The sequence below is a fragment of the Vanellus vanellus genome (assembly GCF_965231255.1).
Source record: "Vanellus vanellus genome assembly, chromosome: 3".
Lineage (NCBI taxonomy): Eukaryota > Metazoa > Chordata > Aves > Charadriiformes > Charadriidae > Vanellus > Vanellus vanellus.
The window spans coordinates 24,680,059-24,698,127 of NC_138907.1; the positions used below are offsets into that span (position 1 = coordinate 24,680,059).

General features: G+C 37.3%; 1 protein-coding gene across 1 annotated transcript in view; it reads left to right on the forward strand.

The window, feature by feature from the left end:
* ESRRG (estrogen related receptor gamma) overlaps nt 1-18,069 on the forward strand; it is a 373,003-nt gene that overhangs the window by 252,897 nt on the left and 102,037 nt on the right. The window contains exon 4 of the mRNA XM_082480161.1: nt 6,984-7,100. Coding sequence (XP_082336287.1) covers nt 6,984-7,100 — 117 coding nt within the window. The remainder of the gene's footprint in view (nt 1-6,983; nt 7,101-18,069) is intronic.

Sequence of the window (18,069 nt, forward strand, 5' to 3'; positions counted from 1 at the left end):
TTCACCTTCTTATATAAGTGAAAGTCTGTGCATCAGCATTTCTTTCAAAGAATATTTTAAGCGAGCAATGATAGATATCTTCCCTTTTCCCCTTATTTCTCTGTGCCTATGGGCCAACCAAACTACTGAGCAAGTATTTTTAATTCCTTCCAACATGTCTTTTAATCCTTTCATAATGTCATTGTGTAACTATGGCAGCCAAACAAGATGAGACAATAAAATATAAACACACTGAAATCTGAGAACCAGAGAGAAGTTTAAAAGTATACAGATGGTTCTATCCTTTTTACTATCTCTGCTTTCCTTACAGCCTTGTAATTTATATACGGCATTTAGATTATTAGGGAACAAGAATGAGCATCCTGGTTTGTGTGTGGCTGTTTCAAATACATCAGAAATACTCAGAAAGAGATATGGTTTACAAATAGTACTCCTGGTACAGTGGTATGTATCAATGCCATTATAATTCAGTGTGGCTCTCTATTTGAAAGCTTCCAGCCCACTTACGAAACTCTGTCTAGTTTGAAACTGGAGACATGTGAAGTCTCAGTTAGCTAGTGATGTATTTTAATGTTTCTATAACTTTTTTAATGACTTTTTTTCTATTACTGGGGAAGTCATTTGGTTTGCAGCTTTACAGGCTGAGATGTTCGGTGTGTTCGTAAACAGTGACAATTTTCCATGCTACCTTGGTAGGATGTAGCAAAATAGACCTAGATAAAATACAACTAGGGACAAAATGTAGATGGTTCAGTCTTTCTGACTTGGACAACTCTTCAGTGACTCCCAGGCAGCAGGGGATCAGTTCTATTTGTGTCTTCAAACTGTTGATTCTCTCTTAAGATGACCTAAATGCCCTTCATTTCTGTTGAAGATAAAGAAGTTGACTCCAGTTGCAATCACAGGTTGTTGGAACCTTACAGGTGTCATTCCACACCCCCTAATATCAGCCTCGTATTGAAAATTATTGGTGGTTTTAGGTAGATGGCTTTCCAGCATCATAAAACTTAGAGGCTGATGCAAAAATGTCATGCAGTCAGACCAACCAGCATCGCCTTTACATTTTCCTTTTAAATCTCCATTCATGTTGCTTTCTAGCAAAAAATAAATAATATAATTTAGAAGTTATAAGTGTATTATAGTTCAGTAACATAATACACTGGCTTCTTTTAAGCAACTGAACACAGTGGTTTCATTTAAAATATACTTTTAAGCTGGCTCTGTCCCTCTGTCAAATACCATCTTACACTGTAGAGTTTTTTAAAAACTAGCTGCTTCTCTTGAGTTTCTTATTGTAACAGGAAAGGCAGCACAACCAACAGAGATGTAAGCATAATCCCTCATACATGGCCCTATAATTTAAAAAAAATATTTGAGATGTTTAGGAACCAAATTTTCAAATGTTCTGTAACTCTGTGTATACAGTATTGTTTCTGAAGTCATCTGGGTGAAAAATGGTGAATACAGTCAACTTTAGGCTTAATCATCTCCAGATGACATGTAGCAGAATTCATAGATCTATATAATTCATAGAGCTATCTACAGTATCAGGTGAATCGATCTAAGGATTTGTCAGCCAAAACTGGATTCAGTTAGGTTCGGCTGCCTCCTCATTCCAAGCTGACCCCATTTCTGAAACCTTATCGATAAGAGTGCTTTTACTGTGAAAATATTTACTCATACTTAAATTCAGTTGAGTTCTGACTGCAAAGTAGGGAACAGAGTCTGCAAGAACTGAAACTTTAACCTGAGAGAAAATATTTTTGCTTTCCTCAGTTCAGCTTTGCTAAGACCTATAAACATCAAAAACAGTCCATCTGGGACATTTTCTCTATCCTGCTTTTCCTAAGTTAGCCTGTTACTCTCTATTTCCAACTGCACCTACTTCTCCTCAGTTTCTCAGGAACTATTATTTTCTGTTCTGGTTGGATTACATATCAAGGTGTGACCTTGTAATTCACTCTCTGTGTTGGATTAGATTCCCCTGTCTCTCTTTCTAGGATTTGTCTTTTATTAATTACCAGAAGACCTATGGCTGTAATCCTGGTTACCTTTCATTTTGCAGAGTTTTCATGCATGCTAGTGCACAGACAAGCAGGTCTTTGGGTCTGCCACCAAGGAAAACAGAGCATGAAGGTGGTACCTAGGGTAAATCTTACTGCAGAAAGACTTAAATCCAGTGATTCTATTAAGAATAATGAGAAAACTTGCTTTTTAAATAACAAGTTTTTGAAAAAAGGTATTAGGTTACAGAAGCTCAAAGAGAAAGTTTGGGAGAAAAATGGGGCATTATTGGATAGAAATAAAGAGATACTGAAATACAGTTTCATGAGCTGATTAGGGCATAAAATAATTACATTGAAGGAATATTTCAGCATTCCTTCTGCTTTTTTAAGTGGCTCATGGCTACTCTTTCCAAACACATATTCACCCTGTATCTCAGTCTTCCTCACGTCTTTTACTTGTCAAGATTTTCTGAGCATATTCCAATAGCTCATAACAATCCTTTTACATTTTTAGTGTTATAATATCAAATACTGTAGTATGAAAAGGGAAATAAAGCTTCTGATAAGAATTGCTGTCTTCAGCTTCTAGTCTCGTCAGTATTTCTGGGAGACCCCTGTTTCAGTCTGTCCCACAGACTAGAGCCAGTTTCTAGAGCCAGCTTCGCACTCTTGATACCTGTGAGGTTCTAAAATTGTAACTGTTGATGACAATAACTTCATTTGGGATAAGATGCCAAGGCATAAGGCTCAGTGCTTTCAGTGGCCTCTTCTTTGTCATGGTTCTCACTCCTCCTCTTCTGTTACCTTGTTACCTTCCATGCAAGAAATGGCCAAAATGGTCTTGGCTAAGTCCAGTCGTTTGTCTGGCTTGTAAAGTCATTGAGTAAGTCCCTGTGCCATTAAAATTGTACTATGTCTCCACAGCTCATTCAGGTAACCTCCAAACCTCATCTGTGAGATGAAAAAAATGGTATCTTGGCGCACTTATCCTCAAGCTGTGTGTAAAGATCTGACTCTGAAGCATGTAAAACCAGAGCCAGTTACGCAGAGTTCACCTGCTATCACAAGATCAAATGGCATCATATTTTTAGTGAGTCAGTTGATCTTGGTAGGCACAGTGTGTTAGAAGTATTTTCTCATCGTATGGCTGAGATAATACAATTTAAAAAATTGGTAGAAAAAAGGACCTGTTTTTAAATAACATTCCTCAGTGCATGAGGAGAGAAAAGGTACTCAGGCTGGCATAAATCCCATAGTATTATTATAGCACAGGGCAATGTGTTTGGGGAGTGAAGATTTGACATATATTTTTATTTTCAAACGTCATACTAATTTACATTACTCAGCCCTTTAACTGCCAAACTGTAAAAGTCCATTACGCTACTGAAAGGAATATACAAATTATCCCCTGGCGCTTCAGGCAGGAGTTTTACATATACGCTGTTATTGTATCAGCCAGCTAGCTGCACGATTCTATTAAGGAGTAAGTGAGAAAATTGTATTGCCTGCAAACTAATTGTACAGAAGACTCTGAAATAAGTAATCAGAGCCCAGTTCTTTCTGAAAACCAGCCAGGAGATATTATAAATTGCTCGATCGTTCTTGTCAGTCCAGTTTAAAGACTCGGAGCTGCCATGTTGATTTTGTTCACTGTATAACACAGCCACCTCTCCAACTGCTGACAGGACTGGGCAAACTCAACTTTTACTAGCTGCTCAGTTGCAGCCTCTAGCATCATGCAGTAGACAAGTAAATGGTCGAACTTCATTCTGAATCTTCTCTGTTGAAATAAGATGCAGGTCTGAACATCTTGAATGGATGTAGTGTACCTATATGATTGTGCAGATTCCCAAACACTTCTTAAAATTGTTTCTGTTTCTTTATTTTTAGTGTATAGAAGTAAATAAGAAATTATGAGAGCTCTAATGACCTGCAATGTGCAGTAAATTTAGTTTTTTACCCAAATGTATCCACTGATACTTTGAGTGCTAGGTGAAATGCATTTTGAGTGTGATATATATCCAGGTGTATGTCCATTGCAAAATTCTATGAGCTTTTATTTTTTTTTTTTTTTTAGGAAAGCTCACTGACAGAAATTATATCTACCCATGGGGATATTTGATAAAATACTGCATTCATATGTGAAATGGTGACAAAATGTTAGTTTCCTTGTACTCTTACTGTCATCTAGCCATATTCTAAAATGCTGAAACTCTTAAGGGGAACCAGCTACAGCCATAGGCAAGATGTGGATCTTTGTTGAAGCAATAAATCCAGTTACTGTAACTCTACTGAGTTCATTGGAGGAACTCTTTCCAACATCTTCCAGGTTTATTTTCTAACATCAAAACTAAGATTGAACATCTGCTGTAAAATATAATTCATTAAAGTAAAGCTACCTAAATTGATAGGACAAGATTCCCCCTCTAAGCTAAAGTACTGGAATCTAAGTGACTAGAATAATACCTCATTTTAGAGTTTTTAAGGTGACAAGAATTTGAAGGAAAAATAAGTTGCATTGGCTGTGCATAATGCACTGCATGCTACAGACCCTTGCTGTGTTTCACAGGATTTTGCGCAAGACTGAAATGTCAGGATATGGATTAGAAGTGTCTACTTAGGGAAATAAGCAATCTTGCTTGTGTTTTTCTGGGTTTTGAGTATTACTTTTTGCTGTCGAGACCTGTACCTTTGTCATCTGTGCCTTTGCACAAGGTCTCTGGCTGTAGTGGGAGTGCTTAACTTGCCTTGGAGCTTTGCTGCTTGAAGTTCTGTGTTGTAATCTCAAACTTGTTTTTGATCGAGATCACGATCATTTTTGATCTTGTGCAAAGCATTTCCAATTCCCTGTTTCTTTTTTTTTTTAAATGGGGATGATAATACAATTATTACTATAATATGATGAAATTAATTAGATACAATTTGTGAATGTCTTTGAAGGTCTCCCTGTGTAGTGGTTGTGCATCACTACAAATGCCTCATTAGAGTGCGAAAGGTTAATATGAATATTTTTTTAAGCTTGCCTTTAACATCCTTTCCTACGTATCCTTCCAGAAGTGGTATTTCCTAACTTAACTAATGCGTATCACAAAGAAGTTTTGCAGGAACTGTTGTGTCGAATTTCCTACCCACCACATCCTTCAGTTTCTTAAGCAGCTTTCATCTCAGGAGCTAGGCAAGGGGAAGAGGACTAAACTGAAGTTTGAGTTTCGTCAACAAGAACCATTAGCATTTAGACATACCAAGATCTGTTTTACTCGCCACAGCCACGCAGCAATGTTCAGGAGGAATAAAGCCCGCAAAGGGCTGAAAAGGTTGTGCAAAGTATGCTGGGTGTATTGGCAGAATATACATTGCACCACGCAGAGCTCCTTTATCATAAATACTTAACCAAATTTCAATAGATGTAAGTGGTTTAAGTATTACTTCCTGTTGAATTAGTAGTTGCTGAGCATTTGAGTCTTTGTGCAATCCTGCAATCCACTAATGTGATATTTAATGAGGAGACATCAGTCTGGAGAAAGGTAGTCAATATAAATCAGTGTTTACAAAGTGTGATTAACTCTGAAATATTTCATCAATGCTGTGGTCCCAGGCAGACTCTATGCTAATTATTAGAACCTGCGCGTGTTTCAGGGGACTTTGACGGACCCTGAGTGCAGCAAACATGGAGCAGCAAAATTGCAATTATGCTCGGACTGTCTCTGATGACAATTTATGCATTTAGTGCGATGACCTCTTGCTTCCCAAGAGGGCAATAAACAGAATGCATTTTCATTAAGATACTAATGCACTTAATCACAGGGGGAAAGGGTTAGAAAGTAAAGAAATACCTTTAAAGCAAGATGTGACAGGCTGATGGGGAAGATACTTTATTTAAAAGTCAGTTTCCTCGTGAAACTTCTGACTGCTGCAAAGTCTGTCATACTGAATGTAGTCATGGGTAATAGGATGCATGGCTGGGCAGATGAATAAGCTGAGCTAAGCTGTTTTATGAAAAGTGCAGTGGTACTAGGGCAAAAGAGAAGAGACGTTTTTCCATTCGGACTTGGATACCTAAAGATGTAATTTTAAAAAATGTAAAGAAAACTATTCATATGTATTTTACCCATTAATTTTTAGGGTTTTTTCTTCTTATTTTTGAGGATCAATAATAACTACTAAATGGTAACAAAAAAAAATGGAGACACTGCGTTGCCCAGGAGGGCTCACATTTAAGGATCTAGCTTGTAGGCCTCAAGGAGAGTTGGGAGAGGCAGAAGCAAGCATCTCCCGCGTTTTCTGTTGTTCTGACAGCTTGGTAGGAGTGATCCTGTTTCTGAGGCCTGTCAGTACAAAAACTCTGTCTATAGAGAGAAGGGAAGATGTCCTGGCTGAGAGATCTGATCTAGCAGCTGTTGAACGTGCTAGGTGTGGTGGTAGCAGTGCTGGTGAGCCCTGCCTGATACACTGTGCCTGCTGTTGTGGAAGGAGAGGGGTGAACCTCTGTAGTACCTGTTACAGTTGATTGTGCAATAAAGCACAACAGCCTCCTTTTCGTATTCTAGACAAAGAAAGACTGATGAAATTGGTGGAAAAAAAGGAAACGAAGAATGCTCAGGCTAGGAGCCTAAGCATATGGGTCAGTACAGACAATAAATGACAAAATTTCCTTCTGCCAGCAGGAATAACCTATGTGAAGGATTTTGGTAGGGACTATGTATGGAGGCAGACACAGACTCACATTACTTGTGTGTTTGTTTGTTTTTTTTTTTTTTAATATAGCTGTCTAGATAAAAAAAGAAAAAGTCAAAAATCCCATCCTTTAACTTGGCTTTTCATTTTTACTTGAAAGGTGTTTCCTTTCTATAGCACTGTTTACTCTTCATATATTCCAAAATTAAACATAACAGCAATTGTATGAATATTTTGTATATCCATTGTGTTGGTTAAGCAGTGATTCTGAATACCTCTCTCTTCCTGTACTTTCTATTACAGGTAATATAGAATACAGCTGCCCAGCAACAAATGAATGTGAAATCACAAAGCGCAGACGCAAGTCCTGCCAAGCCTGCCGCTTCATGAAGTGTCTAAAAGTTGGCATGCTGAAAGAAGGTAAGACTGATCAAGTCAGTATGTATCTCTCTTGAAATGCATGCAACAATTGTAGGGCAATCAGGAAAGAAGAGAGATCGGTGAGTGTTCTGATCTGTTATTGTAAAGGCATTTTCCATGTATACTTGCTCTTCTGGATAGTCCATTTCTAAGCTGAATCACATCTGTATCTACACAGAGTTCATCTTCCTTGGAATATTTCTAACTATGTGTAGTACAGCAAAATTGTACCGTGGCATTCAGTCTCCTTCAGTAAGTAACTAATAGAATAACCATCAGAATATATCCTCTCATTTTCCTTAATGCTTTAACATTATGAATTCTTAAAGATTTCTTTCCTCCATTCCTTATCTGCTGCTAGTCTGTCCAAGTTTTAGCAGAAACACACTGTGCCTTCTTTTCCCTATTTTCACTTGGTCTTCATTTCATCAGGACAAATGAAAGGGTTAGTTCTCAATTAAACAAGTATAAATATTGAGTATGTCTACTGAAGCTACTGTAAATACGCTATAGCAAATAATGGCATCAGAAGAGGAGAATCCATCCCTTTCTTTTTTCTTAAAGTGTTTGAGAACCCCTGCCCGTCACTGTAAGTATATGTTGAGTGCTTTAATTCATCAGTTACATTTTTAAGATCTTGAATAACAGGTAAATATAAGAAAATGTTTCTGAGAAACAGTACTATCTCACCTGGAACCTGATTCGTCAATGTTACAGAAAGATGCAGTTCCTTAAATCTTAGTCCCCTGCTATGTGCTTCTATTGCTGTTAGTGTATACGCAAAAATATTCTTTTATGTGCATGTATTGTATACATTATTATTGTAGTGCACTATTACCACCAAGAAGGAATAACAGATGTCATGGACTTCTGAGCCGGATAACCTTTTAAAATAAAATCAATGTAATGTTTTCTAAATATTGTCTCCAGTGGAGAGTACTTTGTGTTAAGCCACCACTTTAAAATAGTCCCATGCAATTTTGCTTTGTCGGTGCTTAAAAAGTCAGCTTTAATAGCTGGCTGATTTTTGCAAATCATTTGATGGTAATTTTAAAACAGGTTTAAGTATACAGCTACCAGGGTAAAATCCAAGAGCAACATAGACCAGTGGAGAGATGATGGGCAAATTAGGCCTATCACGCACCTACAGACATATTCTTATTGGATTATACTTACTAAGAATAAACCTTGTTCTGTGCAACTGCTTTGGCAGATGCTATGATCCTGTGAGCCAAATCCTGCTGTCCTTAGTCTTACTTGAGCAAAACTCCTGTCAGATTCAATGGGGATTTTGCCTCAGTAAGAACGGCAGGATTTGACCCTCTCTTCCAGTGGTGATGGGAGGGTTTTTTACTTGCCAAAATCCTCATATAACTGACCGCTAGGAGCAGTTACTTAAAGGTTAAATTGTGATGCTTAGATAAATTATAGAAAGAAGGGAATGTCTGAGTATGGCACCTTTTGAAAGAGACTGTGCTTCTTAACATCTTTTTTTAATAAACTAAGACCCCGTATCACTAGTAACCTAATATACAGATATATTGAGCAACTTGTTTGGAGATGAAACAGTGCTACCAAGAGTACATACATGTGAATTGGTTTAGACCTTTTCTTTTAAATTTTGGGGGCACCATTGCACTACCATTAACAAAGATATTTAAAAAAATCTACTCTGTGTGCAGCTTCTGGGACTGCATGAGGAAATTAAGTGACTCTCTGTCGTGGTTTAGGCCCCTCAAACCGGGACACTCTCCTACAAATGAGCAATTATCTCAGTTACCAAAATTGTGCGCAGGTTTACTATGTTTCTTCACATGATTTTGGTAACTGAGATAATTTAGTTAGACAATTCAGGTGCACATTGTGAATCAGACTTTTTGCATGAATGATCATTGTCTGTGGATACAAATCAGTCCCACAAGTTTTCTTAATCAGAAGTTCATAAATCGTCTACCCTAAAAGTACATACCTTTTTCTGAAAGTTCTACAATGACAAAATATCTAATTCCTTTGAAAAGAAGGTTCCTTCATTAGCCCCACTCCTGGGCGCATCATAGTTCTTCCACTCTTATTGTGTGAGTCTTCCTGTCAAAACACAGTAAGATTTCTACTTATTTTTAGTCACTGAGTCTTTTCCTCTAGGGCAGAGTTAGCTTATCATCTTTTCAGGTATTGCTTACCTACCACCTAATAGGACAACCTAAAAGAACCTACAAGGGTGTTTTATTTTCTTTCCTGCTTTTACTTTTTGAAACCATACTCATTCATTGTACAATTTTAGGACTGTACTTGGAATAGAGATATTTTTTCTTTTGTTCTTGTTGGAGGTCATTTTGGAGACAGGTGTTGTTGGTTTTACCTATGGGAATGTATGGAGATGAGTTTTTGGCTTTGGATTTGACCACATCCTGTATGCACAGAATGAAGAAAGATGATATACTTACTTCTTTCATATGTAAAGTGGTGTAAGGTTATTGATTAGCATGGACTTACACTGAGCTGAAATAATTCCAATTGTATCTTAAATGTTTCTTTATGTACAGACAAGGATTTCGGTCCCATGCAGCATGTCAGAGATCATGCTGCAGTAAATCTATTCAAATGTAAACCTCTTCAATTCAATTACCAGTTTATAATAAAATTTGCTGCTGCAGCCTCCACGTTTGTCACAGCAGTCTCTACATGCTGATGGCACAGCATGCCTGGAAATTGACAGCCTAAATCTATTTAAAAAAAAAATTTAGCTGCAGACCTGAAATAAAATCAAGTTTAAGCAGCTTTGAAAGGAGCATCGTATTCTTTACAAGAACTTCTGCACATCTGCCAGTGTGCATCTTCTCCAGAAATCTTACACTGTTAGTAGGGAGTTTCCTTCTAGAAATTTTCCTTAACAATCAGTTTTTAAATGTAATCCTAAGTCAAACAATTACCAGACATTGCTTGTCCCTTCACATTTGGAAGGACTTTTTATTACATTGGCTTTCGTGAATTGTCATACAAAATTCATGATAGAAATCACAGTGCCTGGAAAAAGATCCTGAATTTTATTTTAGCTTTTACGGCAAGGTCTGAAAACCACTTACAGCAAATATATAGCCTGGCTTCTTTCATGACAGCTGCATGTTACATTGTTTACTGTGGGAAGATAATGATGCTTTTCATCCAGCATCCAGTGTTTCTGTGGGAGACTTAGCATTAGAAATTTGGGTCTGTGTCTTGTGGTCAAACCCGTGGAGGGAATTGGATCTCTAGTCACATGTAATACAGGGTGGAGTGGGGAATTTCTGCATGTATTCTCAAGGATGTTGACGGGGCCTAGCCAGCAACACCTGCATCAAGATTCGTAACAATTTTATGGACCAGAAGCTAGAGAAAGAAGGGTAAAGCTGGTCTGAGCTGGCATGGGATTGAAGTCCTGCCTCCTGTCTGCACCTCCTTTTGAGTAGCTCAAGAAAGTTACTACAGACTGATCCAGAGGAACACTTTATTTTGGTTTAGCCCATGGATTGTTATTTGAAAATGTAAGTCTAAGTGTATGGAGGTTTTCTGAGGACGTGTTATGCTTCGTATGGAAGCATTCAGCAGATGCTGATCAGCTTTTAAGCACATGACAAATATGAGAATGTGATATCTTCATTTACTTTCTTAGGTAATGGTTATTAGCAGCACCGCAGAACACACGTTCGTTACTCAGGAAAAAATCTACATTTTTCTATTTTTAATTCTATGTGTTAGTGTTATGAAAAATCAGATTTTGAAGGATCACTGTATTTCTTCTGAAATACAGTTTCTGTGACTGTGCTTATGTTTTGATGGATTATCTCAGATTCACAGTAACACATGAAACAACGTGAAGATCCTTGTGTAGTCTAGGGAGAAACTTTTCAAAACTGTCACTAGCGATTTCTTGAAATAGTACTGCAATTGCTAAAAGGGGATGGCAAACGACAATCTGACCTTTCTAAAAATGAAGACTTTAAGACATTCTCTAGTTTTCAGTTCTATTGGTTTATAATCAGTCCTTTAAGTTTATCCTTTCAAACGCTTTTGAAGCTGGTGGTTAGTTTGCTTGACATGGTAGAAATAAATGTATGTTCATGTGCAAGACTGGGTGTTTTAGCTATTTTCCTTTTTGTACAGCTAGTTGGAGTGAGGAAAAAGGGGCTGATTTTTTTCTAAGAAGGAAATTTGGATGTAAAACTGCATAAGTTGATACGGGAAATCATGGGTAGATATCTGACTTTTTTTTCCTATTGCTAGTTGGTCTGGTTGAATTCTACATTTAGTCTTCCATTAGTACTGTATGCCTTTTAATACTATCTGTGGGACTACTTGCTAGCATGTGTCTGTGATAGAAGATAAAATCTCAAGTTTATTATACCACAGATCTTGCTCAGAATAGCTGCCCACAGGAAATAATTCAACTGGAGTAATTATTCCAAAATAAAATGACTTTTTGTTTCAAATGAGTGTTCGTGTAACTAATTTTTCAAGAGGTTAGTCCTTATGTTTCAGTTTTTTCTGTGGAGGCAAAGCCAAAGCCTGAGTTTTATCTGTCCCTGTATTGTAGCAAGGTTAAAAGTTACAGTTCAGAGGGGAACCTGTTGAGTGGCACTAACGCAGCTTTTAGACCATCTGAAATACTGTATATCCTGTCTTAGCTCTTATAGTTCTGAGCAATGCTAGTTCATACTTCTTACAGGACTGTTGACACCAAAACATCTCCCATACATCCCTCTTCTCTGATACCTGTTTTTTTTCAGAATTTTAATGGGTTGTTCACAGTGGCTGATATGCATTTCTTGTTGTTTTGAAAAGTGTAGTTCGTAAGGAAACAAATTTAAGTTTATTTGAAAAGTAAATTATACCACAATGAAATGGCAGAAAATTTGGGTTGCTTTACATAAGTATGTTTGTATTTCCTTACGAATGGATGGCCTTTACAAATTATCGTGCCACTTTGTACCCAGTTAGAATAGACAGAGTAACAAAACTCCAGCTTAATTAGTCCAGCTATTAAAAATGGGAGGCCAGATCCTCACCTACTATTAATGTAAGCTGGTGGAGCTACGTTAGATTGCTGTTCATTTGGCAGGTTTAGCAATCTATGCTACAGAGAAATCAGCAATATACCTTTTTGTGTCTGTGAATCCTTACTGTTGCTAGTATGTTAGCAGTCATTCAGGATCTAAAAAATCATGGAATCATAGAATGGTTTAGGTTGGAAGGGACCTTGAAGATCATGAACCCCCCTGCCATAGGCAGGCACACCTCCCACTAGACCAGGTTGCTCAAAGCCCCATCCAGCCTTGCCTTGAACTCCTCCAGGGACAGGGCCTCAATAAAAAAAAAAAAAAAAAAAAAAAACAAAACCAAAACAAACAAACAAACAAAAAACCCAAAACAAACAAACAAACAAAAAACCCAAAACAAACAAACAAACAAAAAACCCAAAACAAACAAACAAACAAACAAAAACCCCAAAAAACTCTCCAAGCTCATCATCTAGCAGTGCTGACTTCAGCGTAACCCTCCCCATCATAGTAGTGCAGTTAGTGTATTGTGGTTACACTCCTCACTGAGTAGCCCTTAACACTTCTCATTCATTAGCTTGCTGGGTTTTTTTTTTTAAAAGGTTTCATACAGTCCATCAGAGTGACTTCAGCATCCCTGGGGCAGTGTTAAGGCAGTATGCAGAATCTGCCTTGTGTGTAAAGAAATTCTGTTTTTTCCTTCCTTTTTCCAAGTTTTTTTCCGTAAGCACTGATCTGAATAAAAGCAGTTACTGACAGTTTTTAAAATGCTTGAGCATTTTACATGGTCACAGTACTGTAATGAACCAGAAGATTATTACACATTAGTTAAACTTTTTCTTAACATGCTAAAATTGGGGTTCTCTAAAGTATTTTTGCTTCATGCTTTGAGAGATTTCATTAATTCAAATATAAAAATACATTTTTTTTATAAAGAGGTGTGTGTATTTTAAAGCATAAATTACTGAGTTTATTATGCAAAGATTACCATATGAACATCTTTGGCTTGTGTTAAGCAGCAGATCGGATTAAATTATCATATTGATCCTTTCTGGTTTTGACAGTCTATGAAAATGAATCCGATACAGCAAGGAGAATAGGCAGCTTGAGTTTACTCTTACGTAAAGAGATGCATGATATGCACAGGAGCAGATTAATGGATTCTCTCTCAAAATAATAAATAAAACTAAGCAATCCTCTTTACAACTAAAAATGTGTTATCACCTATGTTTTGAGGCTAGCGAAAAAGCCTGCTTAATAGGATTCTTCCTAACAACATATCCTTTGAAAAGACCTGTGCATAAGACATTGCCAAGGTAAATTTCTCTCACAAGTCTAATACCATTAGTCTGCCAAGAAGAAAGCAGAAATTATTGTGGAGGAAGTTTTAGTTTCTGCTGCCTTCAGAAATTAGAACAAAGGGAAGGAGAAAGCATTAATGATATTCAAAGAAAATATTTCTGTACAGGATGACAGCTAATAGAACGGCGTTGACCTCAGTGCTATTTCTTATGCTCTTTATTGTAATATTACACTTAAGGAGATCCTTCATTAATGCAGGATATTAAACAAAGCTCCTGTGTTATAACATCAAGAGATAACGCAGTGCGTCTTCTGTTAAAGTCTCTCTGAATATCAACTCTTTTCTATGTTCTATGTTTCAACGTATTATGAGGGAGTTTGGTTTCTAGTGCAGGTGTTATTTGGAAGTGTCTCTTTTCTTCTTCTTCCCCTCCTTTCCCCCCTCTTTTCCCCTTCCATCCCTTCCCCCTTTTCTTCATGCTTTCTCCCCTTTTCGTCCCACCTTCAATTTTTCAATTTCTCCCTTCCCCTCCCTTTTCTTCCCCCCTTTCCCCCCCTTTTCTTTCCCCTTCCCCCTTGCTCCTTTTTTTTTCTTTCGTTCAACCTGTGCTTGGTTTAATATATACTGGGACCTGTTAAATCTCCTTGAAAACAATAGAAACTAATCTCTAAGTGTTGTTGGTGTTCATAAGTTGGCATCTCTCCTCCTAGCCAAAATGTGGCCTGATAGCCCAGTTCACACATTAGAACTGACAGCCCAATTTGTCTGCCCTAAAACATGGCTCATGACTATCCACTCTCTGTAACTGATGAGGAAGGACAAACTATTCAACTGCAGGTTTGTGTGCTCAAGCAACTAGCATTTCTATTCATACATTAAAAAATACTCAGAAAAAGCAAATATTGGAGATGTGGATGTTCTTTCTGTGTTCAGAAATCACGCTAAAGTACCTACAGCTAAGACCAGCTGTTGGCCTCCTGAGAAGTTCTCACAGTACTTGTATTGCAGTGTTGTGCCAGTCTGGTTTATGTTCTTCCTCTGAGGATTTTTGGTCCCCATAATCTCATTGGGAATGAAACAGAGAAGTCCCAGCAATTCACTGGACTCCGTCCTTAAATAAAATTTCTCTCTTTCTAGATAGCATTTTGTTTTGCAGTTGTCCCTTTACACAAATATTCCACTTTCATAAAGGATGTGGTATGAAGTGAATGTAGAGAAGGCAGTATCATTTATATGTCTATGTTTGAGAACTATTTACATTTCTTGGCTTTTCACAGATTTAAGAATGTACTTTTTTACATGTTAGCATCTGCAAATCTGGGTCCAAAGCTGTTTGCTGGCCCACTCATCTGCAGCTTCCTTGGGATTAGATGTTAGGCAAAGTAGTTACTTTGTAGTTTTGTTATTAAAAATAGCGAGTTTGAAAGATTTTGAATGGGATTAAAATCTACACTATTTTTCTTAATGCACGTACCTTACCTATTACTTCCTCAGATTTAGAAGGAGTGGGTTCTGCAGATTCACGTTAAATTGGAATACCATTAAAAATTAATCACTTTGTGATGAGAAAATGTTAGTACAATCTAAGGTTGTTAACTGAACATCCTCATTTGTCATATTTCTTCTTTTGATCCTAAAACAAGGAAGCAGTATTTTTCTAATTTTCTAGAAATTATTATTCCATTTTTTACAAAAAGATATTCAGTACGTTGAGCCTCTGTGAACATTTGCTTATGCACTGAAAGTACAGTGACAGCAATATAAGTGATAAGGGAAGGTAGAGACAAGTCTGAAGGATGTAGGACTGTGTAAGATATGGCATCTTTTCCCATGAGCTCCCAGACAAATAGCTGCCTTACATTCTTGGTCTCTGCCACCCATAAACACATACATCAATATGGCACTGCTATTTATTGCAGAGTGCTCGTATTCATATACATGGGTCCTGCCCTATATTAAATAGGGGTCATTTTGCAAAAAGTGCTATTAATGTTACTTGTATTCTTCACTTTTCACTGTTTCTGCAGTGCAGATATTTGCACATTCCCTGCTTGAGGCGAGTACATTTAGCACCTCAGGTAGAAGGTGCATTTAGCAGTAATGCATATGTACATATCTCTAAGATGCCACTTTGGAGCCAACTCCTTTTTGTAGTTTGCTTAGCCCTTACTTGGGCAGCACTCGCTCTCCTCAATAAGACTTTCACTGTATACAATCTTAGTAGAAACAACAGGATGTATGGTAGGATTATTTGGGGTGAAGTGCTGAAATGATGTAGGTGCTGCTTAATAGAAACCATGCAGCAGATGTGCAGGCAGACTTTTGCTGCTTGGGGTGATTGGCACCAGAAAGCTTGGAGGTTGAGGCCTCTTCACTCAGTCAAAACAATGAACGTGTTGAGAAGCACTAAGATTACTCTCTACTGTTGTTACCTCTGACCTCCTCTGGTGCTATCCCTCAAATGTTTCACACTTCTAATCTCTGCTGTCCTCCAAAAAAAAAAAGTTTGAATCAACATGATTTATTGGGATGTTAATGTAACTAAGTCACAGTCTTCTCTCTGGTCAATTGTTGTCTGTTTTTAAGCTTGAGGTGTTTTTACCAGTGGTGAGCTGTTGTCACTTCTACTCGCTGAGGCACTATGTGAGGCTGGAACATTTGCAGTTTGTAATGTGGCTTTTGTGGTTGAAACTCAACAGCCTGAAATCTGAAACAAATGTCATCTTCAGCAGTGAATTGTCATTATGTCAAATTTTGCCATGCTTACTAGCTATTCTGGTAATAGATCTCATCTGACTAGCCGTATCTTTTTTCTTTTTTTTTCTTCTTTTTCTTTCTTTTTTTTTCTCTTTGAGTATTTATATGACAAAAAAGGGAAGCTATTGTTGGAATCTGTTTCCCTTATAATAGTGACTTAATGTAGCTATTAATCTTTATAAATAAAAAACATAGCTTTATTTTAAGCCTCAATAGTCTTGTATTAGATTAATGATTCTGGAGAAAGTCAAACACAAGCTATGTTAAATATGTTCACTTACTGAATAATATCAATATTTTCCTGTTTGCTCTTTATTGTTCCAACAAGGTTAACATGTTTATCTGTTTTTCTCTTCTTAAGCATCTGGTTTTCGTTCTCGGGATCATCAGGTATAAGATCAGATGTCAATTTGATTTAGAGTTTTAGTGCAGCAGATCCAAAATCAACACTCTGTATGCATGTGATCTTACTGCAGTCCACGTTAAAACGGTTAATTATTAAAATAGTTAATTTAGAAAAAATAAAATACTTTCTAAAAGAAAGTCTGCATGATACTGTTCTATAATCAGCTTAACTCCACCCTGTGCCCTCAGTGGCAGAATTGTTGGTGTGCTGCAAATTTTTTTGCAGCAAAACAGCTTGACTAACAAGAGAGAATGTTGGTAACTTGCTGCATGCTGAGCACATGCAGACCCTAGGAAACAACAAATAATACAAGAGCATCATCCTCATCTTTTGTCTCCTTTTCTTTCCTTTTTCTAGCCAAGAGGTAGTCCATATAGCAGTGCTCTTCTTGTCATTTTTAGTCAGCCATATCAAAATTATTTATTGCATCACCATTGCCCTTTATCTCTTTCTAATGTTCCTTTTCAGACCTGGGGGTGTCTGACTAAAGAAGGGCTTTCCAGATGGGCCATGTCTTTCGTTCTGGTCTGAATCAATCGGCAGATCGGTCTTATATCATTTGTTAAACAGCTGTACAGCCACATATTGCTTTTTATGACAACCTGCCAGATTGGGTTTACAATGGTGTCCAGTGTCTACATTTCCTAAGTTGTATCTCATTTTCATATTTTCTGTAATTCAATGAAAGCTTAAGAAATGGGCACCTTAGATTTCATTGTGTGGCTAATCCCCAGGGTTATCCCCTGAAACACAAGAAGAGGAACATATTTGTCCTAAGTCACCAGAACTACTGTGTTTCTGGATGACTTAAGAGATGGTATAAATACACTTTGGATCCAGATTGAGGATACCTGCCCATGATTATTGAATGTGAGGAGAGGTCTTACTCTGAACTGATGAGTTCACAAGCCACTTGCTGGTTTCCTTGTCAAATTTTTCGTGAAAGCTCTTAAGCTTCCAATTTCAAGATAGATGAGACTGCTAAATATTGAAATAGGTAAATGAATGTTTACCTCAAAAAGTAGAAAGCTGCTTTAAAATACCAGTTTAAATCTATTGCTTTTGTGAGTTCTCACTCAAAAATGTACTAGAAAAGTTTCTGCTAATATATACCTCAGATGAAAGATCAGGCTGAGAAGAGAAGCTCTTATTATAGTGATCTTTAATTATAAAGGGACTGAATGGGCTTTTCAACAGCCCTCGAGAGTATCCCAAAGTACAAATATCTGACTGTATTCCAGACAAAAAGAGAAGTTCGGACACCTTTGAGGCTGGTGTGTAAAGGTGTAGTCTTTGCTGATGCTTTTTGTGTGACAGAGCATGCCACACGCCCCATTGCTTGGTCTTGTGTGAGATGCAAAAGAACGCAGTAATCAGAGAACAAAGCCACAGACTAGCTAAGATGGCATAAGATTCTTCTTTCTTCTTTTTTTATCTTCTCTCATTTTCATGATTTTCTATTCTTTTTCC